Source organism: Columba livia, chromosome 4 (assembly GCF_036013475.1).
Source record: "Columba livia isolate bColLiv1 breed racing homer chromosome 4, bColLiv1.pat.W.v2, whole genome shotgun sequence".
NCBI lineage: Eukaryota > Metazoa > Chordata > Aves > Columbiformes > Columbidae > Columba > Columba livia.
This window is the reverse complement of record NC_088605.1, coordinates 19,444,495-19,472,321: the sequence shown is the minus strand read 5'-3', so window position 1 is coordinate 19,472,321 and position 27,827 is coordinate 19,444,495. Positions and strand designations below refer to the sequence as shown.

General features: G+C 42.9%; 1 protein-coding gene across 1 annotated transcript in view; it reads left to right on the top strand.

Annotated features, from left to right (window-relative positions):
• The first annotated feature begins 4,149 nt into the window (after positions 1 to 4,149).
• The window catches only part of PPARGC1A (PPARG coactivator 1 alpha), a 365,064-nt gene continuing 341,386 nt past the window's right edge, over positions 4,150 to 27,827 (top strand). Inside the window, exon 1 of the mRNA XM_021286094.2 lies at positions 4,150 to 4,378. Within this exon, the coding sequence (XP_021141769.2) occupies positions 4,292 to 4,378 (87 nt within the window). The 5' untranslated portion in view covers positions 4,150 to 4,291. The remainder of the gene's footprint in view (positions 4,379 to 27,827) is intronic.

The window sequence follows — 27,827 nt, the reverse complement described above, 5'->3', positions numbered from 1 at the left end:
ATAGGCTTAGTAGAAATAGTCTTTTTTTTTTTTTTCACCTGCAAATAAGTTAGAGGGACAGCTTCTAACTTTATTTTAGAATATCTGATATTATAGGCTTTTGTCCTGTAAGAAGGGATTTTCAACTAACAAAGTTTAGTAAAGTCAAGAATAAAAAAGTTACGTGTGTCTGGTAATGCTGCGAACTTGGAAAAAAAAAGTGACAGTGGTGAATAAAAGTGCTCATAAAACTTTTTTGAGGTATTTATGATCACAACCTTTAAAAATAGTGGGGACCACAGCAGTCAGTGTAAACGCTATACTGATCATTGGAGCGACACTAAACTGCCTGAACAAAAAACAGCCATGGAGTATCGCTTTGTGTTGTAGAATCTTAATTTAGAGGCTACAGCTGAGTTGAATCCTGATCCTCATGGGCTGTTCTGGTACAAATCTGTCTGCTTGCATGGAACATAGAGGTTGAAGACGAATGTCTTTTCTGTCTCAAATTCTCCATATGCTTCTCAAAACAAAGACTTCCAGAAGCCTCGCTTTTTCAGGGAATTTCTGAAGAGATCACTCTCTGTAAAGAAAATAAAACAAAGATGTGTTCATGATGCTCTGGCTGTTGCCAGCAGCCATAGGGGTATGTTTACTCTTTGAGACATCTCTCCCAAAACTTGCTACTTGGTGATACCAGATGTGTTATTTGCTGCAGTGTCGTCTCTGTGCACCAGCCTCAGACAAACGAGGATGTGCTGTCTCTGAGAAGACAGGACCAGCCCCAATTTGAAAGCTTCACCTTGATTCACCTTGCTCCCGTACCAGACAGGCTCTGCAGGTAAAAAACCTCCCTCTGCCTCAAAAACAAAACAATACCAAAAAAGCCCCCACAAACCACCAAAACAAACAAAACACATAAAAGACTCAAACAAAAAAAACCCGTAGCCAACACAAAACCACAGTTTCTAGTCTATTTAATAGACTTTGAAAACCTTTAAGCTGAAAACACGGAAGCCAAGAGCAAACCAAATTAAATTTTAGACTGTATTTAACAATATGCCTTCCTGCCTGCTTTGCTATCCTTGACCTGGTGCTCTGGCACACCTGAGCTGCACAGCATTGTGCTGTGTGTGTCTCTGAAGAGACCCGGATAATCTTCACTGTTCTATCTGCACCAGGCCGCTTGCTTTCAGCACAGATGGAGTATTAATGGTTATCCTGAGGTTACTTTTGTTGTTCAAACATTTCCAGGATTTTGCTGTTTCCTCCACTCCTCATCAATCCATGTGTTCCAAGTTCCTTACAACAGTTTATTTTGTTTTCTCTACACTTTATTCCTTCCTGCCTACGGGACCGAGTACACCTTAGCATCTATTATTTGAAGCTGTTAGTGCACTGAGATATTAGACAATGGTTATTTGTGGATTTTACTATGTTTGGTTACGCACTTCTAGTGATAGAAGTAACATACGAAGTTTTTTGCTTCATCACGAACATCACAGTAACAATGATGTTAGTGTGCTAAATTATGTGATAGAAAATAGACAATTAGCCATTTCAATAACGGCTGGTTGGCTGGAAACGTCTGCAAATGGTCTGGAGTAGCAATACATACTGCTATCAATAAGTTTTCAGACTGGTTTTGCTGGCAGCAGCAGTGTGTGCGCTCTGCAGAGGCCTTGAGCAGGTTCTGAGCGGTTCGCAGCTACAAGAAAAGGCTGCAGCTGGATCTCCATTAGTAACTGATCACTGCGCAATTAAGCTTAACCTCCTACCAGTGATGGTCCCCCAGGGGCAACTCTCTGAACTTCAAACGAGGAGATTTGGAGCTAGAGCAAATGGTTAACAGCAGGGTGAGGAACAATGTTTGAAGGAAAAAGATAAGGAAAAAACCCAAACATTTAAGAACCCATAATCTGTTCTGAGACTTTTAAAGAACATTGCATGGGGGGGGCAGATAGTATGTCTGTCACTAGAGGAAGTAGGGCAAATGCCACCTACTGAAGTGTATAAATACATCAGGTATTGGGGTGGAGGGGAAAGTACAAACTGTAGGATTTTCAGTTCAAAAGGCAAGAACTTTGGTTCAAACCATAGAATTTTCTAGTGCTAACTTTGCCTGAACAGCATAAATAGCTCAAAGGTCAGGCTACGCTGGAGTACGGATTCAGGATGGAATGCTCTAAGACTTCATATGAAGACGAAACATGCAATGCCAACTTGCTCGAAGTTTAGAAGTGAGGTGCTTTGAACCCTCTGAAAGAAGGGAAGAAAACAATTCAAGAAGGAGGATGAAATAGAAAGGAATTTTACGCCTTAACTGCTGCTGTCTGGAAAGTGCAAATAAATTCTTAAACCACATGATTTTTTTGTGGGCCACTGATGAGCAGCTGTGACAGGCTGAAGTCTTGGAAGGAAAATACTGAAGCCATTTGAGAAACAAATCACTGTGGACCTGGTGAACACCTTGTTTCTGTTGTAGTTTCCTTATCCTGTTGCTGGGAACCTTCCTGCTGTATTTTACCTGGTTTAGGGCAGGATGAAAGGCTCTTTCACCTCAAATGGAACAGAGCTGCCTGTCACAAAGGTTCCTCTGGATGATGAATTTGGGTATTCTTGGCTAGCCTTCATTCACACAAAGTCAACTCATGAAAGAGCTGAGTTTTGATTACTCTCATGTGTGTTTCATGGTATTCCATGCTCATGACACATTTGGAGTCTGAAGACTTCCTCAACAAATAGAATGGTCAAAGGTTTCCGTGGGTATTACTGAATGGTGGTTTCTTCCTTAAAATATCATGTGCGATGGAGTGCGGAGCCTTCAGTGGGCCTTTGATCAGGTGTGGCAGAAAACTGTCTCTAGTTTTTTCCACTGATGGCTGTGGGTGGCTGTGGCTGTGCTGGGTGCTGCTCCACAAACTACTGGCCCTCCTGGCTATGATTTGGAAGCAAAAATAATACTTTTAAAAGTTGAAAAATATATATTATTATATAAAATAGATCGATTATTCTGAAAAAACAAACCCGCCTACATTATTTGTTTTCCATTTATAATGATCTTTATGATACCAATGTTAGCTGATGAGGAGAACGTTCCCTGTGGCAGGAGACTGCGTGTGCGGTGCTGGGTGTGCAACCAGGACAAGAAATACTCAAGAAACACGGTCAACGTAATCCAGTCTATTTCTGCCAATTGTTTGGCGACCCCTTTGCAATATCTCTATTCTGTGTGACTTCGCTGTGTGCGATGGACTATGTGGTGACTGCTCTCAGGCCGAGTTTTACTTTTCCTTGCGACCCTGTGGGATCCCAGCAGGCCTGTGCTGCCGTGGTGGGGCGGCCTTGTCCCCTCGGCTGGGACAGGAGCCGGCGGCACCGGCACGGGCTGCGGGTCACGCTGCCGTTGCCACTTCTGTGATCGCTGATATGCTTAAAAAAAATATATATGTATAATATTAAAAAAAATATGTATATATATTTATTCCGCTTTGCTCCTGCTCCTTGAAAACGGGCTGCTGAGGAAAATGCCCCCAAGAAAGGCAAGAGCGGGGGAAACTGTACTGACAGCCGGGGACCCGCTGCCGACTCTGTGGAGAAGTTTCCCGCGGGGGCGGCGGGGCCGGGGGCGCGGCTGGAGGCGGCGCCCGCCGCGGGGCGCCAGGGCCGGGCTGCAGCGCCGGGTCCCGCCGGTGCCCGCGCACCCGTCTCCGGACGCGGGTCGCACGGCGGAGAGCGGGCTGCAACTTTCCCGGCGCGGCGCGGCGGGGCTCGGCGCGGGGCGGGGCGGGGGAGGCCGGGAGGGCGGGCCCGCCCGCGGCGGCGCTGCCCCGGCGCGGCGGGGGAGGACGCGCGTCGCCACTTTGCCCGCTCCCTTCCCCGCCGCGGTGCAGTCGCAGGTCCTGCAAGCGCCCCCTTGTTTGCTTGCGCAGGCTGCGCTGCCGAGCGCGGCCGGGGGTGGGTGGGGATGGCGAGGTCGCCTGGCGCCGGCGATTCGGAGCCGGGGTCTGTAGCGCAGCCCGTCCCCGGCGGCGGCAGCGGGGTGAGCGCGCGCACGTGACGCCGGCTCGGGCTCCGGCTCCGCGGTGCCGCCACAAACAGCCGCGCACACACACACGGACACGCCGCTGCCCGCGCTCCTCCCGCCGCCGCGCTCCCTCCCGCCCGCCCGCACCGCGCAAGCCGCCGCCGGGGCGAAGCTGTCGGCGCACTCCGCGGTGGCTGCACCAGCAGCGGCAGCAGCGACTCCGCGAGAGGCAAGAGTTTGCGAAGGCTGCTGCGTGCCTTCCCGAAGAGGTTTTGCGCCCGGAGGATGGCTGGCTGCGGGCTGTCAGAAGACGCTTGCTTCTCCTCCTTCTTTTACAACTACACCTCCTCCTGGGAGACCTCCTACAACCAGGTAAGAGGTGGCCGGTGCTGCCGGGCGCGCTCGCCGCCGCTGCGCCCGCCGGGCTGCTCGGAGGAGGCGAAGGTGATGCCTGTGCGTGCAGGAAGGAGCTCGAAGTGTTTCTGCTCAGCGTGCGTGGGGAATCAGCCGGGGAAAGAAATGGGAAGAGAGCCTTTTTTCCGTGTGCCTTTCCGCCCCCTTCCCTCCGCCCCTCCCGTGAGGAAGAGGAGCGGGAGGAGGGCTGAGGAGCGGCAGCTGTAGCGTTACCCGGGAGCAACTCGGGGCACAACAAGGCAACTCGAGCGAAGCCTCCCCGAGCCTCCCGCTCCGCTGCGCTGGGCGCCGCGCTCCGCGCATGGCGGGCCCGCCGGGGGCAGCCAGACGAGTTTGCCGGGGCGGGGGGAGCGGGCGCGCAAGAGGGACTCCCCTCTCCTTCAGAAATGGCTGCGTGTGCCTTCAGCTTCGTAATTTAGAATCCTGCCTAGGTGGAAATAGTTCGGCTCACCCATCTCTTCTGATTCAGTCCCCCCAGCCCCCCAGCACTTAACTTTGATGACTGTGCAGTGCGGGGCGCAGCCGGGTAACGCGGGCTCCTCCGGCTGGGCCGGGGTCTCCCGCCCGACCCGTGGCTGGAGAGGTGGGGAGGGAGCGCGGGGAGAAGCCAGACATCGCGCCTCGGAGGTAGAAGAGCTATTCTGGGAGGCTCCAAAACGTCTTTAATTAAATAACTGTTGTAGTCTGCTGCCCCCGCTGCTTGTTTGGTGAAAGTCTACAGGCAACTGTCATTTATAAACTACATCGGGGTGTGTGAGTGCGTGCGTATGGAAGGGGGTTTCTGGTGCTGGAAAAGTTGGGCAGCGGGTGGGAGCGGGTTGCGGAGCAGGGGGAAGGCACTCCCGGGCTGTGGGGGCAGGAGAGCCGCCGGCGGCCCCTGAGGCGGCCGGGGCTCCGGACTGAGGGGGTCGCCTCCCCGCTCCCTCCCTGCGGGGGGGCAGAGCCGGCTGAGCTCATGGAAAAACGCGCAGCCCACAGCCCCGGTTTCCAGGAAACTGAAAGCCCCAAACTAGTGGTTGCCAGTTTAAGGTTACACCTCTCGGCGAGGGATGGAGCAGCCCTGCGCTCCTCCTGCCTGCGGGAGTCAGTAACGGAGCGGCGAGGAGCAGGGCCCTCCGCGGGCAGCAGCGGGAGCCCAGCCGGCGGAGTTCGGGGGTCGGGCCGTCGCGGTGGGGCCCCGACAGCCGGGTCGTCCCTTGAAGCAGCCGAATAAATACCGATCTCTGGTGTGCCGGGCGCGGGTGGGCGCTCCCCGGGCCCGTGTCGGAAGACACCTGGTGCGGGGTGAAGCGACCTGCCGAGTTTGCCGCCCCATTTAGGGCACAGCTCTCCTAGCAGGGAACGAGTCGGGCTCGCCCGCGCTGGGGAGGGCTTGGTGTGGGAACAGACACACGCACGTACCGAGCCCAGCGCCACCGCTGAGCTGCCGGAGCTCCCTGGCTCCGCCAAGCCGCCGGTGGCCCCGAGCTTGGCGGCAGGTGCGCGGTGGCGGGGCCGCAGCGGCGGACACGGCCGGGCAGGCGCCGCTCGGGCCCGGGGGGCTGCCGGGATTCCCGGCCCGGCACGGGCAGCACGGCGTGCCCGGGGTGGCTGCGGCCGAGGTCGGTCAGTGCTGCGGCGAGCGGTGCCGCCGAGGCCGTGCCGGTGCTCCGTGCGCACACGGCTGCCGGTGCGTTTATACGAGCAGAGAACGTGCGTTATTATCCTGCTAAATACGAGTCCATGCAAGTAACTGAGATTTAAAAGGGCTTATGCCTGGTATAAAAGGCAGGCGGGCAGACGAAGACTCGTTTGAAACCATCAGAGGAGGAAAATGGTTAGCAACGCAGACAATAAAATCAGGTTTAAGCCAGTTCCCTTATCTAAACTTAGTTTCATTCTGTAGCGAAACAGTTCGGCGAAAGGATGGCATTGTGGAATGACAGGTTCCCTTACATCTCCTTTCGGGAGAGCAAGCCCATGTCACAATGGAAGCAGGAAGAATTACTGACAAATCCAGAGTTGATCTATTCTACATACCAGCGTTGAACTGTATCTAGGGGAAAACTGGGGAGATAATTCAGGATGCAGAAGGTCTATTTATAGCAAGACTATATAAACTGTAGGATATACACACAAAGTTGAATTAAATATGCATGATTAGGAAAGGAGTTTCGAAGGAGAAGGTGTGATCATTATATAGCATTACAGCGGGAACAGATGAACTCTCAAGACTTTCCAGGGTGAAGATGAGAAGAATTTTTAAGATATATATTCTTTCGGGTGCTCAAGGCTCCTTTCTATTTTCATCTTTTGCGTATTACGTTAGCATTTACATCAGTCAAATTCACCAGCTGAGGGTTAGCAGTAGATGTTAGTCTGAATATGAAATCAAAATGAATATGGGATTTTGCTGCAAATAGGTTTTTCTTACAAGTTTTAACACTTAAAAAGGTGGAGTTGGCTTAAATCTGACAGTCAGCCATATTTGTGTTTGTTTTTACCTTAACTGCATGCAAAAAAAAAAAGAAGCTTGCAAACCATATCTTCTTGCTAAATATAGCAATGTAGCTGAAATAGAACTTGTTTTGTAGACTCTGTTTAAAACAAAACAGCAAACAGAAAAACTTTAAAAAAATGTGCTGAGATGAGAAGATGGGTTGACTACTGGAAGAATAGTTTTTTTATTCCTGGATCAATGTGATGCACTCCTAACATCCAGTACGAGGTAAAAGGATCCCTTGTATAATATCGATAGCAGTTCAGCCATAGCTTACTAAAATAATCTTTTCCTGGCATCTCAAGACTTCATTGGGAGTATAAGTAATCCAAATAAGACTTAATAATGGAACCAGTCAGGTTAAAGAGAACAGTGATTTCTTCTAGAAGCATAATACACTGACAGTTTTGAAAGCAGGGATAGGACATCTGCTTTGTAATTCAGGAAGGCCAAGAGATGCCTTTCAACTTTATAATTTCGATGCATTTTTTCAGTTCATTTTTAAGCACAAGATTATATGCATGATTTGTTGGTAGTGTTCTCGGAAGGAACTTTTCCATTGCATATTAAATTCCAAAGTGCATCACAGAAAAGCTTGTATCAGAAAAATTATGTATAGAAACTTTTTATGAAGTCTGTTTTGAATCAATTTCTGAGATAGTCTTCCAGAAAATAAGGCTCTATGATAGTTATAAATAAGACTTGGCATTACTAAAGAGAACTCCAAAAAGATGGACTATTCTCCTGAAGCTGGCTGTCTTTTTTTACAGTTGTTTTAGTACAGGGACTTAACCATTATGCTAAATTCTAGACTAGACAAACGTGTAGACTTAAATCCTGAGAACTATGAATTGTGGTTGCATAAACTTACCTGCGTTATGCTGGCAACGTGTGTAAACCTGAGGTGAAGGAATATCCAGCAGATTTCCTGTTGATTAATTTTGTAATCTGCATTTTTAGCCGGTCAAGAAACTTTCTACTTTCTGTTCTTTATGTTGTGAATATGTGCTCACCGGAAAATTCCTGAGTGTATCTTCTGGTTGACTGACATTCTCTTTACATCTATTTCTTAATTAGTAGTCATGAGGAGAGAACAGCTATTCCTAAGTACTGCAAAGGGGGTATTCAGCCTTGCAAGAGCAGTAATATTCTCGGGCACAACCTGTCCATGCTGAACTGGCAGCATTATTTGTATTAATTATTTTTCGGTCTCCAGTCCAGAACTGGATACGTTGTTGTGTTACTAATCTATGTAGTTGGGAAGTGCTTGAAAATAGTTTGAAACGTAGTTAATGAATGAAATCCTATGACTAAGGCATAAATCTGGATACTTATTTTAATTTGACCTCAAGAAAATCCCTGCAGTATAGAAGTAAAATGAGAGTATGCTGCCTGATTGCTGCTGTTATTTCAGGGCTTTCTCCCTGCAACACCCAGCTGAGGGCCTGTTCCCTGGCACCATCGCTTTGTCCTGTATTTTCAAATATGGCAGTACGTTATACAGCATACTTTCACAGACTGTGTTCTGGGGATGTAAGTCAGTGTAAAATGAAGCTGAGAGCCAGCTTTGTGGCTTGGCTCTTCAAGGATGCAGGGATGCAAGTACCCCAGTGCAGTCAGAGCTTTCTGCCAGTATTTTTGGGGTGTTGGACTAAACATTTTCTTCTTCTTTTTATTTTTTTCTTTGACTAGAGTAGTTCCAATGGTCATTTTCATTTGGTCCGTAGCCAGCGAGATTTTTTTGACTAATTTTTGTTTCCATGGTTTCTGGATTTTTTATAAAAAATATTTTTATTTTGCATTTGAGTAGTAGAACTTGGAGTCTGTGCAGTTTTGGAAATAAGTCAGATGAGTTTGTGTTAATGCACTGCACATGTATAGCATATACTAAGTATGTATGTGTATGAGGATGTTGTATGAGGATGTGTATGAGGATGTTGTAGAGATACTCTAACAATCTGCAAAGATTGGGCAGTGCACATTATGATTTTGTAGACCTTTATCTTTAGTGGAAAAAGACTCAGTCAATAGTAGGACATTATTTGACTCTGAAAACAAATGAAATAAAACCATAATTCAACTTCAGTTATATTTTAGCAAAGCTTGTAACATCTCTGCAAATTGAAAGGACACTGTCAAAGCTAAATTAGTTAAGAAAAAGCAGCAGTCCTGGTTTACTATTAATAGAAAAGACTTGGCAATTAAAACAAAAAATAAGTTAATGCTGGATTTGAAATTTTTCTGACTTTTCTATATCAGAGGGATGTTGCATGGGAAAATGGAACACTGTAAAAATGAAAGTGAAACTGAAGAGACCTATTTTCTTGGCATCCCAGGGAAAGATAGACAATAAGATAGCGGGGAAGATGTAATTTGATACAATAGGTAACAGACTGTAAAAAACAAACAAAAAAATTAAAAGTGATTCTCCTTCTTCCAGAGATTAATGCCCTAATTGGTCATTGAACACAGTAACTTTGGAAAATTTCAGTGACCAGCAGTGGATGCTGCCGTTTGTTGTCAGGGGTTGTCGCTGCCATTGTGGAGCCTTTAGAGAGCAGATTTCCAAGTGTATTTTTTGCCCTCTTCCTGTGTTGTTGTTCTGGTTGTTGTTTCATAAGCTTATCCACAGTCTGGGTAAAAACCCAGCGTATTCTGATGCAAAATGGCTAAATAGTGGACAATAGAGCACAGCAGTGTGAGTTTAAAGCACACACAAAAAATGGGCAAGATGTTATTTTCGTATATTAGTTTAGGAGAAAAGCTTATGTGCAAGTTGCAAGTTACATTTATGGCTGTGATGAACTAATGCATTTTAGTGCTTTATCCATAAGGCAGGGTTTTCCAAAATGCAGTTGTGTTCAGGAGAAAATGTCAGTAGCTCTAGCAATGTGTTCTGTAGGAAGAGGGCAGGGAGTTCTTAGCTGGTCAAATGTTCGTGTGGTCTAAGCAGAAATGTAAAAGTGCAGGGTTTGCATTGGAATGAGAATGGGGTCATCCACCCTTTGTACTCATCATCAGGGAAGCAGAACCTTCTTCCAGAGAGACCATAGGAAATCAATGAGCACACTTTGCTGGTGTAGAGATAAATGTGTACTGCAGAAGGGTATTAAATATAAAAGGGCAGCAGTAAAATGATTTACTACATGAAGCAGTGCAACTTTCTCTTGGTCACCTAAAAGGCAATTGTCAATTTCTGATGACATAATTGTATTTCTTTAATACTAATAACTGAAAAAAACCCCCAGTAAATAAACTATTTTGCAGGTTTTGAGGTACGTAATGTAATCTAGGAGAGGCTTGTTTACAAATGGCAGCGAATAAGCACATGTTTTTGAACATATTATATGGCATTTATAATTTAGATTGTAGTTGTCTGATCTGACTTACCAAAAGTTACTGGGTTTTTTAATGTGTTTGGTTTTTTCCCTGGGGTAGTGTGGATGCTTGCGATCCGGTCTGTCTCGCCGTGACCAGAAGGTATCACTGAGGGATACCAGCACAGCGGATGCACGGAGGAAAGAACCTGATGTACATGTAGGTGTAGAGGCTTAATGAAATGTGGAAGAGCAGGTGCACAGTCCTAATGCGTTGGTGGTGGTTTTGTTTCCTCTGATGTGTCTGCTGTGTGGACAAATCTCCTTGTACATTTAAAACCTACAGGGCTGTAAAATCGCTTAAAAGGACACAGAACCAATACTTTTACAGTGTTTTTTGTCTTAGACTCTGTGTTCTCTACAATTGGCAATTCAGTTTCTTCTTCTGCTAAGTAGCTGTGTGTTTTTTCTCTCTGAAGGTAAAATTAAGGTGAAGAGAGATGAATAGCAGAGTGACCCTTGCTCTGGATATGGCACTTGTGACACAGCTGTCCTAATTTTGGGCAGAGAAATTGGGCAGTCTTGATTCCATGTGAACCCATTGGGCCCTGAAATGACCAGGGATGTTTCTACACTGCCGCTTTCCTTGGGAGCAGGAGCGTTCTGCGTTCATTCCAACTCTGCTTTGGTTAGCATTGCGGATTGGTTTAGTTGCAAATGAGCAGAATTCCGTTTGGTTAGCACCGAACTGGGAGTTGTGTAAGAGCTATAAATTGACATTCAGCTGCTTCGATGAGACCAGAGCAAGGATGAAGTCAAATAATCAGACAAACCACACCCTGAGGAGTGTGGTCCAAGCGTGTGGTGTAGACGCGGGGTCCTCAGCAGCAGCTCGGCAGCTGTTCCAGATGTGCAGCCCCTGTGCTCCCTCGCCGAGCGGGGCGCATGGGAAGGCCCACGTTTGGGGAGCTGCTTGGAGACCCGTGGGTTGAACCGTCACCTGACATGCATCCTCACATTGCAATCATAAGACCATTATTCTTCCCATCAAAAAGGGGTGGTTTGTGTTGGCATGAAGAGAAAGGGTTCGTTTGATCACTTGTAATACAACACATGAGCGAGTGAGAGGCACTGATGCTTTGGCTCACAAAAGCCCTCCACATTTTTAACCCATTTTATTATTTGCAAGAGCAATTTAGTTCCTAATGTTAACAATGAGTGATTATGATTCTGTACTTCCGTTTACAGCATAAATTAGCATTTTGTTTTCCATTACGGCTTTTGAATGAGGAATTATAATGTATAATTTGCTGCAAATAGATGTTATCATCTCTTTGAATGTGAACAACCACATAAACTTTAGCAAATGATAAAAATGGAATCAATTACTTCTCAAATGGAAGTAGTTTACAAACCTTCACATACAAAATGGCAATAGTAGCTGGTTATTGTAACAAATAATTAGTTTTTTTAAAAAACATTTATTGAATTCCATTGTTTACAGAATATTTAACTATCCCCCTCACAAAATACATGCCACATAATATATGCATTTTTTAAATTTCAGATTTCCTCTGTAGTCCTTGTGTGCAGCATTACTCATGTATATTCACCTGTATAAGCATTCCAGAAGGGGAGCACTGAGTCACAAATCACACTGATGATGATGATTAGAGAGCTTCACGGTATTCTGGAATTGGCAGATCAAGATAGAAACTGTAGAGGGGAGAAGATTGAAGAGTGTGTGTTGCAGGCTGTATCCAAAGCCTGCCCAAAGTGATGTGAATTTTTCTGCCCCTTTTGATCTTATGATTTAGGTCCTGGTTATTAGAAGATTAAAGGAGAAGAAGAGTTGTTGTTACAGTTGCTTGAATGAGTGAATGCTGTAAGTCTCTGATGGAGGGGGAGGTAATATCTTGTACTTTAATTAGAGTTTAGTAGTTTGAATTTCACGAAACAAGTCTTTGCTGTCAGTTGCTAAAATATGTTTCTGTGTTATACAGAGTTATTCATGCTTGGAAAAATACCAGTCCACAGCCAAAATGAATGTGAGAAACAGTCCAAAATCCTGCTCATTCTCTTCCCCTTGCAGAGCCTTGCTTCATATCACTAAAGGACATAATCCAAGTGTCATTTCCAACCCTTCCCTTTCAAGGAGGCCGTGTAAACTCTGATGATTTTTCTACGTACTGGTTTGCATGTATATTTATTTCTGATCCTCTAAAGCTCTGACCATAAGGCCACCACCTGCATCACCTCCTGTCAACCTGAATTCACCAGCTTTTTTCTTGCACTCTTCCCTGGTAACCCCGTTGCATCCATCCATTCTGTATGCAGTGTGGCTGAACGTACTGGTTTGATTGCCCCACCTTCAAGTTGGTATCTGCTGCTGTGCTTTGATCAGTTGGTAGATCAGATAAACAATAGCTTTTTACTCTTCTAATAATTAAAAAAAAACCCTAATTATGTCTTTTCTCACTTGCTCCACTCCAAGAAACGTTACAAATGAAATAATTAAGGGGTGGGAGGGGAATTATAAAATGGAAATAGCACAGCTTGCAGTTCAGGGTGCTGTGTTCTGCCTTGGAGCCTTCTTTTGAGACCATGGCACTGATTGCTTTGGAGGGAGCTTTCTCGTAATTTTATTTTTGAGGCAGCTGTTTGTTGTGAAAATTTACTTTTTTTCTCATTTTGACTAAAAGTCTGTGTTGTGGGTGTGTGTTTAATTTGCTGAACGAACTGTCTTGGACTGGGGCAAGAGGTGAATGTTATGACACTGCGTATTTGCAGTGAGGCTTTTTGAAGATGAGAATGGTCGTCTCTTGTAGTCATGATTCCTGAGGGGCTGCTGGGACTTGCTTTTAGAAATGTGTGCATGCTTTTTTAAAACATATCTGCAGTCGGTCATGGGGTCCCTGGACTGACCAGTTTACAGTGTCAGAGGTGTTATTTGGATTGTAAAAACTCACTCCAACAAGATAAAAAAAATAGTTTTCCATTTGCTTTCTGGAGTCAAACAGCACATTATGACTTGATGTATATGCTAAACTTTGACTTTTTCTTCATGAAGCTTCACGTGATATCTGTCTGCTGCCTCTACATGCTCATAGTTTGCTTAGGCCTTGATCCAGCAGACCACTTAATTGCTCAGCTGTGGACACCTGAAGTCGAGGGAACTGCTTACAGGTTTAAAATGAGCCTGTGGTGTGTTGGATTAGGCCTCAGACATCTATATCCTAAGCACAGAGAACTTTGCATCCTTCTGGTTTGTCAGATACTCGCCATGTTTCCAGTGCATCAGAAGTATTGATGTAATTATGGCAGCGGGAGCAAGAAGGCAATGAGGAGATAGAGAAAACCTGGTGGTGTTCACAGTGCTGTTCATTGGCACTTCAGGCTCTTTTCTTTGTTAAATGGATTTGTGAGTAAAAGGTGATTCCTCTTCCTCTCCCAGGCAAAAAGCTTTGTGATGGAAAGAATAGGTAGTGCATTAAAATGCTAAATTATCTGCAGTGACAGAAAACCATGCATGAAGGATACTTGAGGATGGGAAGCTCCTTTTGGATTGTAAGCAAGGTTTTAAAAAAAAAAAAAGAAAAAGTGTAATAATGGTTAAAAAAAAGATTTTAAGTAGGACATGCATACACTTACATATTTAAACCATGTGAAACAATGAGTAAATGAACTACTGACCAAATAAGTTAGCAAAACAGAAGGTTGCATTTGCAGCCTTTTTTAATTTTAATCCAAAAGACTGTTAATTGATGGAGGATTAAAATAATTTATATTCAAGGATAGAAAGTGATAACAGTGTGCAGAAGCTTGGATGCTCCAGCTATACAAGAAACAGTGAAAGGAGTACTTTTCTCTTTGTGTCACGCCAAAGCCAAAAGAAGGAGAAGAAATAAAAAAGAGGGGGTTGTGGCTCTTTGATGTCACTTTCAGAAAAAAAAAAGAATTCTGTAAAGAAATAGCATAATCTTTTTCCATTTATCTAAGACGTTTTTTTCTAAAGAGTTAGGGCAGCATCGTTAATTGATTTTTCTGACACTCATAATAACAGTTGTATTACAAATAATTTACAAAGGATTTTTCTTCTAGAAGCTGAGCCCTGTAGAATCTGTTGTAGAAAAGTGGGTAGAGAGTGGATTATTGTACATCACTGTTCTCACGTAATTATAATCTGCTTGATGGGTAAAATGCATGTTGTGCTTTTGCGTTGTCCGTTTTCAACCAGCGGTGTCTTTCCAATAAGATTTGCTGGTTTAGTACTAATAGCATCAGGATATCTCATGCCCTTTCAGTGTAAATAAAGGTTGTCCTACCAGCTGCTCAGATTGTGCTGGCAGAGTATCTGTCTTTGCTGGAACGCCAGTTTTTGGCTAGAGTATTTTAACACACTGGAGCTTTTCTCTGGTTACCAATGGTTGAATCATTTCCAGCTGTGAAAACAGATGTGTGGCTTTTTTGGGAAGTAAAGTTAATTAGGGGAGGTTTATGAATTGGTTCTCTCTCTTTTTTTTTTTTTTTTTTTTTTTTTAATATGGACTTAGAAGATGCCTTTAGAAAATAAATAGTTTTTTTTATGAGCATGAAGTTGGGCAGGTTATCAACACACACAGCATTATAAGGAAAAATCTGGGCATACCCATGTCAAAAAAGAGCTTGCCCATTGCATCGTTACCTCCTAAGACCATGTTAAAAATGAAGAAATACTGTTTAAATGGATAAGTAACAAAGAAAAGTGGCTAGTTTATCTTGGTGCATACTGTGTATTAATATTGGTGTTTGGCTAATTCGTAAGGCAGCTCTTAGTCTTTTCAAATCTGTATGGGCCAACACTTTGCACGTGTCTCATTAGATGTTTTGTTTTCTTCATCTTTGGCTTTTGTCTTTGAAAGGAGTTCTTTAGGTGAAAGCTCTGGAAAATATTTACCATGTTTCAGACATTCTTTTCCTTTTTGTGCTTAGCACAGTGATTTGTACCTTCAACAGTGATGTCTGTCTATCTGCTGGTAGGCACAACACTGTTATTATGGAAAAAGGAACTTTTTGTGTGAAGAAACTGTTAGTTTTATGATTTTTCTTTTACTCTTTTTGTTCTTGATTGTTCCATAAAAAATTAGTGAAGGATGAAAAAAAGCAGCAGCAACTTGTTTAGTTTTGGTTGTTTTTGTCACAACTGAAAGTCCTATGAAATTGCAAGCTATTAGTTAGAGCATCCTGAACTAAGGCTGTTGTCCTTGTGCATGTTGTACGTGTGCTAGGGCCGCACAGCGTATTGCGCAGTAAAACCCCAGATGTACAGAAGCGTCTCTAGAACCATCACTGAACCTTCATGTCTAAATTAACTATGAACTGACTGAGCAGCATTCAGCTTCGCGAAGAATACTACAGCTGTCAGCTAGCCATGCAAACAGAAAATATATTCTCTATGTGTGTATTTTGTGTGTTTTTTTTTTTCCCTTGGGGGGAAAAAAGTATTTGGGAAGATCGTGGTGAGACTATTATTAAAAAAAATACTTGTGGAGAACACAAACATATGCATCCATGTAACCACTGAACTTTTCTTCTCCTGTGAGTAGATTGAACTGTCCTGACAAGCACAGGACATATTTGGTTTGTTGGATGCATTCCCTTTCTGGAGAGTCTCGAGGAAAAGCTTTGTGTGTTTGGGAGAACAGGTTGCCTGTCTGGGTTCTGCAGAGGCCGAGCAGCTGATGTACTTGTCCGATTTTAAAAGCACAGGAGGCTGGGTGGTGGTGCCGGGGGTTTTCTGTAAGGGGCATCACCCGCTACTGAAGCAGAGTAACCAGCTGCCTTTGGATCAGTGGTCACCCAGGATGAGCAGTGGATGTGGCAGTGCTGACTGCAGTGCAAGTTGCTAAGGCCTCACCCTGTTAGGTTCTCATTTTTGGATATAATTTTGCCAGATATTAACTGCATGGGCTGGTTTTTCACCCTAGTTGTAGGTCTCAAGCTGTTTTAATTTTTTTTTATTATTTTTTTTTAATGCAGGTATCAGTAAATATGTTTTTACTGTCTTCAGGAATGTTATTAAAGAAAAAACATGCAACATTTCATACTATGATGTATAATTAAATCCTATCACCAGGGAAGGCAGTATAAAGTGTAGATCAAATTTTTTTAAACAGGAGTTTTGTTTTTTTTTTTTAGTGAAGAATTATTAAGTATAGGAGAAAAAAACCCCAGGAGAATAAAAGGGCTTGCATATTGAGAAATATTTTATAAAATATTAATTCTTTTGTAGTTTAGAACATGTAAAGCAAAGTGGCAGCAAAAGTCAGAGCTGTATTTGATTAGAAATCAAAAGGTTATTAATAGTGCTGATTACTCCAGCTTAGTTATGTCTGCTCTAGTATTACTCCTGTTTGTTTGCAACACTAATCAAGCTCACTGTAAGCCCTTATCTTTGACCAGCCAGAAGAAATCATAAAAGGAAATAATTGTTTAGTGAGAAAGACTTTGATAACAGCGTGACTCTTGTGTGGGAGACAAGGAGATAACACTGCATGAAATAATATAACCAAGGTAGCTAAGGTGATAAATTCTTTAGTTGTCTTGTCCTCAGCAGTAGCATATACAGCAAATTAAAGATGTCTTTTCAAGAATCATCTTAAGAACTGATGGTATTTGTAATTTCATGTTTCACATTTGGACGTGTAGAGGAAAGGGAGGAGATTGGTGTTGAGGGTAATACGATTTTGTAAAGCCACAGATTTTCCCACAGAGTTTGACCAAGCAATTCAGCCATTACTTATTATCCATTTATCTCTCTGTTGATTTGAAAACTGTGATTAGTGTTTGATTTTTTTTTTGACCAAAATGTTTTCCAAAATTTAAGTATTTATCTGAAGGAAGGCATCGAGTATTCAGTAAAGCTCTTTATATTTATTGTACTGGTTAATCGTTCTCATTGTTTGCTTTCTTTAGAAAGCCCTGTTTTCCATTAGAGTTGTTCAGAATGAATTTTGTAGGCAGAGGTTCTCTTTGTGACTTGACCCGGCAAGTTGGGAGGCCTTTCAGTATCTTTTTGTTTCTCCCTCTGGAAAATACTGTAACTGAAGACAGTGCTCTGTCTTCTCTCTTCCTAAGCTAATCAGAGTGACGTCTTTAAGACTCTTACCGGAGGACATTTTTTTGCAGACTTCAAGTGCATTTGCGTAACTTTTCTGTTTTCTTCCAGTTTTTTTATTTCCCTTTAGGAAAATCAGATGTCAGAAGCATGAGGCGACATTTCAGTATTGGTCTCTACAATGCTCTCACTTCTACAGAGGAGAATTCACTTAACCTGCTTCTCTTCGTTACATTCAAGGTTCAAATTAATTATTTTTGCTGCAATATCACAGTGAGAGTTCACATTGAGTAACTTGTGCACTTCAATACTTGCTGTCTTAGCTGCATCCAGGATACAGTCTGCTGTTCTGTACATGCATTTGCTGTTCATTGGTCTGCACCTTAGCACTTTGTTTTATCCAAAAATAGTTTGTTAAGTTGAGCCTCTTTTAATCTCTATGACTTTTTGTCAATCTTATTTCTGTCCACTAATTTTATCATCATTTTATCTGATGAAATGTTGACTAGTGTGAAGCCTGGTACCAGTCCTTGCTGAAACCCAGGAGAAGCATCTAAACTAATTCCGCATTCAATTTCGTAATATCTCTCCTAGCCCCCTTTTAATGTGCTTAATATACTCTTCTATAGTATCTTAATTTGTGACTCCGAAAGTCATGCTGTGAGAAATCATCTGCCTTGCAGAAGGTCTTCTACAGATGCGTAATTAGTGAACAAGCGGTGTCATCAAATATTTGAGTTAAAACTACTGGATATTTTTAGTGATGAGATACCAGTCCTCTAGTTAAATTATAAATGTATATAGCAATATGTTAGTTACTATACCTTTCCTTGTTTATTAGTATACCTTTCCTGGGAGGACCAGGAACTTTCACATTCATAGTGTGTAAATGAACATCTTTAATACCTTCAGACCTGGAGAGATCGTACCCGAGTTTTCACATGGTTACACTTGTATTGCTTGCACCAAAGAGAGTGGTAAAAGGATCATGCGGGAGCAAGATTTATGCATGATGCATAATCCTAGTGTGACTGTGCCAGCGTGTTGTGTGTGCCTTGCATAGCTTTGAAATACTAACATCTTTTTCTAGATAGGACTTGAATAACTAGAAATGTACTCAGAATTGGTCTGCGCAGGGGTCATCCTCCCACCCCGCCACAAAATAAAGCTTTAGAATATTTTTGGCTCCTGAGTTTAATGCAAAAAAAACCCCACAAAACAAACCAAAACAAAAAATCAACCACAATGAAATAGACTAACTCCTCATTCAATTTTGCATCAGTTGGTTTGTCACAGGACTGAATTCATTACTATATATCTGGAAATCAGCAGGATGCGTTATTTCTCTGATACGCTATAGTTAATTCTCTTTAAACTCCTTCAGCCAGGACTGTTTCTGAAAGAGATGGCCCTGGTGGCCTTATCTCGCATCTTGCCTTCTGCATTTATGCTGGCACAAGCGTTCCACCTTCAAGTTCATGCCGCTCATGCATGTGCCTCACCTTTTATCTACACAAACATTGCCCACGGTGCAGAGGCGTGGGCACGCGGGCTCAAGGGCAAGCAAGCCAGGAAAAGGCGAGTCCACGTATTTTAGCACCTGTGGTGGTTCCAGCGGGGTGTCATTCTGCAGCCAGGTGTGCGAAGGAAGTCGCAGTGCCAGTTGTTCGCCTGCGCCGCCCTGCTGTGTTAGCGTGGCCGCCCTGCTGTGTTAGCGCGGCCCTCGGGGCAGGAGGCCCTCTATCCAAATCTGCAAGCTCAACTGTACATGCAGTTGCTCCCTAACCTGGTTCTTTCAAAGTGACCCGAATTAACATTGAAAAATTCTATTCTTATGAATCTCAACAACCTCAAGCAAAACCTGCCTTTGTTTTGAAAGAGCTCGGGTGCAGCACAGGTTGGATGTGCTGTTGTGCTGGGTGATGGTCAGGAGGTGATGAGGGGCAACCAGGGGTTTGTGGGGGTGGTAGCCTGGATCGGCTGCAGTCTTGAGAGGCTGATTTCAGCCTACATTTGCTGTAAGAGCACCAAATAGGCAGAGGTACTAAGCAAGTAAGAATCAAGTGCCTTTTATAGGAAAAATTCAAGGTGAAATCAGTGGGGGCTCCTCCTTTTCAATAGGTCTGGATTTTTCCTCACTGAAGAGCTGTAGGTAAATGAATGCACCTTTTTGTAGGTGCATATTGCAGATAATTTTTTATTTTTTCCACTCCTCTTCAGGAAAGTAATGATTTTGAGCGTCTAGGTTCTTAGAAGCTCAGCTTCAGACATCTTAAATAGGGCTGACTTTCAGCAGCTAGTTGTTTAGCATTTACTGAATTTTGGGGCTTTTTGAGCAACCAGATCTTAAACACCACAAATCAATGTCTCTTGACATGCGTGTCTCTAGTGTTTAATGTGTGAAGACAGCTTGCAACCGCATCGCAGGGAGAGCTGCATGGAAACCTTGCTAGGCTGGATTATGCAGAGAATTACCAGTAGTCAGAGAAATTGATTACTGTAACTGATGTCTCTCTCTTTTTAATAATGTATTCTTACTACGTTTGTTAATCGCAGGCTTTGAAGGACTGCTGTGCAAGATTTTTAAAAAAGGCCCAGCGTGCTCAGTCTTCTATGTAGTTCCACAGTGCAGAGCTCTGAACTTCATGCAGTCTCATGAGCCTTAATGCCCATGTGTTCCCCGAGAAAATAAGATTTGATGACGTGTATTTTGCTTGCAGATTTTTATAAGCTGAAATTGAAGACCGGAACAGGCCTGTCTTGATTTCTGTGCCAAGCTTATGTGAGATAAAACACAGCCTGAAATAATTCCCTGTAAACTGTCAGCGACCACTGCGAGTTTTGGTTTGGCGGAGATGACTCTATTTAGAGCTGAGTCCAGGGGACTTAGCGGAACATTTGTCAAGGGTGCCAAGTCTTATTTTCTGAAGGCACGTGGCTGTGAGAAGCAAGGTGCCTTTCAGTAAGGCTTTAGATGAGCTCTCCTGCAATATGCAGTGCTGTGTAGGAATATTTGAGGTGGTTTAAAATTAACTAGCTCAGATGACCAAGGCAACAGAGCCAGGTGGCACTTCAGTCTTCTAGCGGGTTAGTTACCACAGGTAGGCATGTCAGTGTGTCTTCATTTTGTCTGCTGTCCAGATGGCAGGCTATGTTGGATATGTCTGTTCAGCATTGTGCTTTCTATATAGTAGATGTGTACTTTTAAACTGATGTACGTAGCAACTGAGCATGGAATAAGGGACATTCTGGAAATGTTATTTTTAGAAAGTTGAAAAGTTTAAGACTTATATTGCCTGAAAAAGGGTTTTTCACAGGTGTTTGTTTTTTTTAATCCAACTCAAAACCAAAGTAAAAGTACACTTTGCAATGCCTAATTTTTTGTCAATTTAGATGTAGTTGTTTGTCCAGAACCCCTAAATACTGTACTGCCAACCAGTAAAAATTCCATCCACATAACATTTTCTAAAATAAGTTTTATGTACCTGCCTTAATTAAATTCTTAATGTAAGAAGTGTGACTGCTTTTGTAGTGCAAAGTACTGGCTTCAAATGAGAAGAATGCTTAACACTCTCAAGCAGAGCAAGTGTGCATCATAAAAGTATCTAACTAAAAGTTAACTTAGAGTGTTTAGGACATGTATAGTCAGTTGTGTGGCAGGAAAGACAGTGCAGAAATTTCCATTTTTACAAATGAAACTAATGAAAGTTTTAAGCATTGTCCTGCTGTTTCTGTACTTCATGTTCTCCCCAGCATCTCCCTGTTAAGGAGCAGCACAATGTGTGGCATTTAGTATGTGTTTAATTTCTCTTTTGTTTTTAAACAGATCTTCTTCAACTGGTAACAGCTTTAAGAATTATGTGAGTAGAACTGTAGAAGTGAAAGCAAATGAGAGAAGACAATGTAATGATGCTTTATACTTATTTATCAGTTTTCTTTCATTTGGAAGCTCAAGGGCTATTGCTTTTGGTTGCCAAATGTTAGGCTGATTGCTTTCAAGGTGAAGCTGTACTATGCTGCTTTGAACTGATACTGCATGATTAAGGTAATAAGTAAGTGCCACTTAATTGGAACAGGCCTGATCAGAACACATTCCAGGTAACTGATTTAAGCCAAACAATACTTAATTGCAATGACTATTGCTTAATGGGGATGGTAATTATGTGCATGGGGGATACCCAACCACCAATGAATCATTGGAAGGTCTTTTTTGTCTCTCTCACTGTTGGCTCTTTTTCCTGTTATTCAAAACAGCTTTCAGTGTCTTCATAAATAACCATGATTCATTCAGAAAGCGGATAAACCATTGCTTATGGTTGGCTTTTAATAATTCTGTGCCAGAGCTTTAAAATCAGCTTGCTTAAAATCATGATGCCTCTAATGAGTTTTGAGGACCTTTTTATTTGCTTTCAGGATTTTGAACTGTTGGGGTTGCTTTTTTCACTTTGTGATCAGAAATGTTAGAAATTGAAATAAGAAAAAACATATCACGTAATTTATTGGCTTCTGGATCAGGTCAGGCTCTAACATCATGAGACTTACTAAATCATAGGAGTTGATATGTTCTCTGCCCTTGGCAGTTCATTGGCTTGGTTTAGTTCTGCCGTATTTTCTTCACCAGGTTTGCCTGTTTTCTTCTGTGTGAATCCACCTGATCTGTTGCAGAATATACTTTACAACAGAGGAACTCCCATTTGTAGTGAACACTGGCCAAGGATAAAACTGGGTTCTTCTATTTTTTCTCAAAATTTGGCCTGCAAATACATGTTTGCATCTTCATAATTTAGCCTTGCTGTGCCTACCTTCTCTGCTGCTTTCTCAGATCAGTGTGCGTTGCTGATGTTTTCAGTTTCACTTGCTTTGTCTGTCGACTTTTTTCCATACACATTTTCATACTTTTACACTGTATCTTTTGGGGCACCCTTTTAAATAGGTGTATATATCGAGTTTTATGGAGAGATGTTGTGTTTTCTGAATTAACCTGTCAGACAAGAGTTTGCTCCTGATGCTAATGTTACGAATAGTTTTTAATTTCATATACCTTGTGCTTCCATATTTTTTAGTTTTCTGTATTTTTTACAGAGTGAATATGTCGGGTTAACATAAGTTTACAAGATGTTCAATTTATTATTTCCAGAATAGCTAGTGCTCTTATGTCCTTTCCCCCCCTTCTTATTACATCCAGCACTTGACTTGTGGGTAGATTTTGACAATAGCTCCTGCATGAAGTGATTTTCAATGACGGGAACATGTTTAAGACATTTTCATAATTTAAAACCCAGACATGTTTCTCTGTCAGCAAACCCACTGCAAATAGGAAAGCAGGATGTTTTTTTTATCATGAACCTCAGAACCAGACTGTATTACCTTTTTCAAAAATGAAAGGGCAATCCAGGGTTTGTAGGATTCCTCCATTTCTCATAAACTCTTCCCTTTAGGAATGTTTAATATATAAATTTATAGTGACACATACAAAAGGTGGCACAGTAGATTTTGTTGGCAAAACCAGAACTACATTTGTCTGGAGTGCCAAAGTTGTCTGTTGACTCCAACCCAAGCAGTATACATGTGACATTGTATCTCTTTATTTAAATTGCTTGAGAATATTTAACCTCATCTACTTCGTATGAAAAAATATTAGAAATATGGAGCATTACCTTTATCTGCATTTTCCATACGGGTGTTCATAGGGAAGTTGAGAAGCACTCAGATTTTGTCTAGACTACGGAATTCATTAGCCGGTACTTTGCAGAAGGGATGGTTAATAACTTTTTTTTCCTTTGTACCTTTGACATGGTGGATGGCATTTTCAAAATTACTCTACATTTTGGTGCCTTTTATTGTGCTTCTACCCCACCCTAAGATTCACTAAAGGGCCTGATTTGCAGTCAGTAGAGATGTTGTGCTTTCAGAAAGTCTGGGACTCTTTAAGGTATCTACAAGTTGGTTCCATTTACCTGTAGGAATTAAAAATTAAACCAAAATTATTTAAAATACATTTATGAGCCCACTTATCTCAGTAAATTTGTTGTTTTTAAAGCATATTAGTGAGATCTAGACCCTTGTTTTGCTAGGCATTGTACTCCCTGACATAATCTCTTTTAAGTCAAGGACTTATCTTAAAACAAACAAACAAAAAAGTAAATTAATGAAAAAAATAATAAATCTAACATCTCCCATGTAATAGCCAATTATTCTAGTTCTCTGATGTATAAAGAAATACACATTTTAATCACAGCATGACTTATACTTCGATGCAACATAAATGCAATTATTCATCAGTAATTTCCACATATAAACACACATTTTGAAGTTAATAATAAAATGTAGCTTAGTTAAATCTGTTGCCCAGTCTATAGAACATATGGTTTTTGTCGTTTTCCCATTAAATGCTGTACTAAATATTGTTTTTTAAGGAGACCAGTAATTGTAAATGTTTTGAGGAAAATTACAAATAATTACAATGTTTCTCATTCAGTATCATCTTTTAAAATAAAGGTCACAATTATTAGAGAGTTGAAAAGTAAAATGGTTTGTTTTAAGCTGGCAGGACTAGCAGGTGGGTTGTTTCAGGTTGGGTGGTTAGGCCGGAGTGCAGCTGATGTAGATGCAGGTGGCTGATTGCTGGGGACCTGCCCCACTGCCTGTGCTGAGAGTCAGAGTTCCTTCACTTGTGGGTGTCGTGGAGCTATTTGAATGAAATACTGTGATTTTTAGATTATTTTAATTTTTTTTTAATGTTTTCAGACTCAAAATCAAAGTCTGCCCCTTACTGCTTGGAATACCTGTTGAGATAGGAGGTTTTGTGGCTCAGTCTGATGAGTGTGGCTTCTTGTGTAAGAGCTGCAGACAGATGTGACATCAGGACACCTGCAGCCGCACAAAACCGTGTTACAAGGTGTGGTCACACAGGAAACGCTTTCTTTGCCTAGCTGTCACTGTCAAGGGCCCTCTTGCCTGTCACCCAAAAGGAGAGTGCTTCCATCTCCAGTTTCATACCTCCCTCCTGCAGCTGGGGCTTTGGTCACTGAAGTGGTGACATGGGGGACACTGGCAGCTGTGGCCCCGAAGGCTGGGGCAGAGGTGCTGTTTGATCACCGGGCTCTGTCTCTTTGTCTTGTGATGCAGATGAGAGCGTAGAGCGTTTCTCACTTGTGCTGTTGCGGATGCGGTTGTTCTGGGATGTGAAGCCTTCCATTTCTTCATGGCTTTCATAACCTTTCTTTTTTTTTATCCTCCCTTGGCATCTCGCAGTTCAGAAAGGAAGAGTCGATGCCCAGAAGACCTTGTGGTGTGACTGGTATGTGCATGGTTTGTGCAGGGTGCTGCAGAGCTAGGAGGAGGAAAGTGAGTTACCATGACTTGCTCATCTGAGACCTTTTACTCAGAGGAGAGGTAACTGCATATCTTCATAGTGGGTGCAGGGGGAGAACAGACAGTTTCACAGGCTTTCTGTATTGCTCTGGCTTGTTTACTGTGGGAACTGTAGCTGAGCAGTGTCTTTTGAAAGCTGTGTTGTGTGGGAGAAGATAAGTGCCCTTGTGAAACACAAGTAAGGATGTAAGAAAAGACATGGAGGGCCATGTGGAAAAACCGGACAAATGGGCCATCTGTAACATTAGATGCATTGCTACTAGATGCTGGTAGTGCTTCTAAAGTCATAAATTGATAATGCTATTAGTGTTAGATTCCTGAACTGCTGCTGGTGTCCAACAGCAGGAGTGATCTTCCCACTGGGAGAGTGAGTCATGCTGCCCCTGTGGAGAGAAATGTATTAAAAACATGGAAACTGGTGAATTATGTTATTTTTTGGAAAATACTGAAATGTATCTTGTACAATGCCTGCATTGTTGCATTTTAAATAGGTTCAGATACGTAACCTAGATCAAAATAGGAGAGTGTGTGGGAGTGGTTTGCGTTAGGCACGAAGATGGTATGTAGAAGGGCATAAGAAGGAAGGAAAAGGACACAAACAAAGGATTTGAGGTGGAGATAGATAAAGGATAAGTTAGAGATGGCTTTCCATCAGTGATGTTAGCCCTCAAGTAAGAGAATGCAAGATATGTGTTCTCCTTCAAAGAAGAAATTGATGACAGGAATGGAATTTCAGTTGAGTTGCCCTAACAATAGGTGTCTGTCACGGTCCATTCGGTGATAGCAGAGCGATTTGGATGTCGTACTTCTATTTAAGAATTGTAGAGTCATTGATGTCAGTGACAGGAGGAGATGCAGTTTGGAGTCCCCCAAAACACCAGCACAGTCAGTTTTTCCGTTGTGGCAGTGCTGAGAAGCCCTAGCCAGGCAGAGAGCCCCAGATCCGTCTGTCAGGCTGCGGTGGGGTCTGCTGTGCCCTGCAGGCCAAGGGGCCAGGAGCCGAAAGGGCTGGCATGGCCAGCAGGACAAGGACCTGCCAGCCAGGGCCTGCCCCGCCAGCCCCCCAGGGCAGCTGGTGGCAGCCCAGCGTTCCTGTTGCCAGGCAAGCCCATGGTGATGAGGTGAGTCCAAGGTCAAGTTGGGAAGTCAGTCTGTCAGGTTCTGGGTCAGGTTTGATGGCCCACAGGTACAGTGACGCGGCTGGGGCTGTAGCTCAGGAGTGGACAGGACAAAGCATCAGAGCATCAGCTTAAAGCAGCTCTTGCAGGAGGAGGGTCAGTCCTGGCTGAGGCATCCCAGCAATAGTGTCTGGGAGCCGTTTTCTCCAGCAGGAGGGGGCCAGCCCTTGGCTGTACTGTCTCTAAGCTGGCTCTGAGCCCAGGCAGCCAAACCTCCAGGAGGGGAATACTCTCGGGATACTGATACTGATACCGCAGCTGCCCTGAGTCTCTCACTTGCAGCATGTCCTCTTTCAAAAAATATTAAAATCTACCAGGTGAGACATAACTGGTAAATGAGATGAGCAAGGGTGTAAGGGGAAGAGCAAAGTAACAGTGCAAAAAAAGTGCTTTCTGCAGATAATAGCTGTCTACACAATTTGTAGCCAAACTGAAACAGTCACCCTAATCACAACTTGGTGGTAGTGGTTTATTGTATTCCTTACATGCTGGAGTACTTGCACGAAAAAAGTCTGAAATGTTGCATCAGAAGAAGTAAATGTTGCAGTCTTTGGCAGGAGCAATAAGGAGAGAGACTTTGGAGGAGAACTTAGAAAACCAAAGCAAAAAAGGATGCTGTTGACATGGGAAGGGTAAATGACCTGAGAATATGGCAAGTCTTCTCAAGGTCTGGGAGGAATTTAATAACATAGAAGTGGGTGTAATGGATGAAACACCATATGTGACAGAGCTGCTGTCAGTTTTGCCTGACTAGGACAGCAGCTTGTGACTGGTTTAAAATAAGGGCAATATAAGGTTCTGCATGAGTCATGGCAAGCCAAGACCGTGTTGAACATGACTCTGCTTAGTGTTATTCCTTTCTTCATTGCCACAGTAGCAGCCCCAGTCATGTGTGGGCACCCTGTTAAAACAGGGGGTGTACAAATGCCAAATGAGAGGTAGTAGCTGCCCGATAGAGCTTACCCTGCAAATGTAATAGAAGATACATGTGATAGGTGAGTGCAGGCAGGTGGGAATGTGCAAGGAGATGGTGCAACAGTTCTCTCTAATCTCTGTATGTACTGCTGTGAAAACAGGTGAGGCAGAGACCTGTTGTGCCTCTTAGGGCAGTTGTTTTCTCTTTGGTGTAAGCGGGGTTGCTTTGGGAATGTGTCAATGCTACACCAGCCTCTTTTAGAAGAGACACCTGATAAAGAGAGTTGTGAGAGGGTCGTGTGACTGAGGCAGCGCCTACTCGTACCAGCCGTATGACTGAGACTTGCACCAACGTAATAAATGCCTTGGTAACACAAGCAGAGCTGGAGAGATGTTGTAGAACCACAGGTGAAACAGCTGCCTGAGGTTTCTGTACTCCCAGAAAAGTATTACTTCAGTGACCGCAATAATGATCTGTTTGTGGTTATACAACGTAATTTAGTTCAGAGCGATGAGACAGAGCATTCCACAGTGTGATTTTACTGTAGTGTATCCCTTTGCAACTTATGCTTATGCTTCCACATTGTTTTAAAATAGTGTATCTGACTTTACAGAAGGTGCCTCATACATGCAAACAATTGTGTACTGAGGAAATTGTCTGGCTTCCAAGAAAGTAGTCTCTATTAAATCAGACACCAGAATGTCACCTCGGGCCATAATGTTGCAAAACATAAAATCATTCTGAATTTTCTGAAAATTTTTGTATACAAACAAGTAACAAGGTAAGGAAGTCAATGTATTTGATTCCATGTCAGACTTTGGAAAACAAACAAACAGACACCCCAGTCTGATAGTACACACAAAACCTGTGGGCACGCTGCTCTTCCCTGCCGTCCCAGTTAGGGACGAAGATTTTTATTTTGTTCATGTTTATATCAGATAGACTGCCTGCATTGTGAACCTTACAATGTAGTGTTACATGAAGAACCAAGTTCAATTTGGAACATTCTCAGACTAAAAAGGGGTGAAAATATTGTTGTGTGTTTGA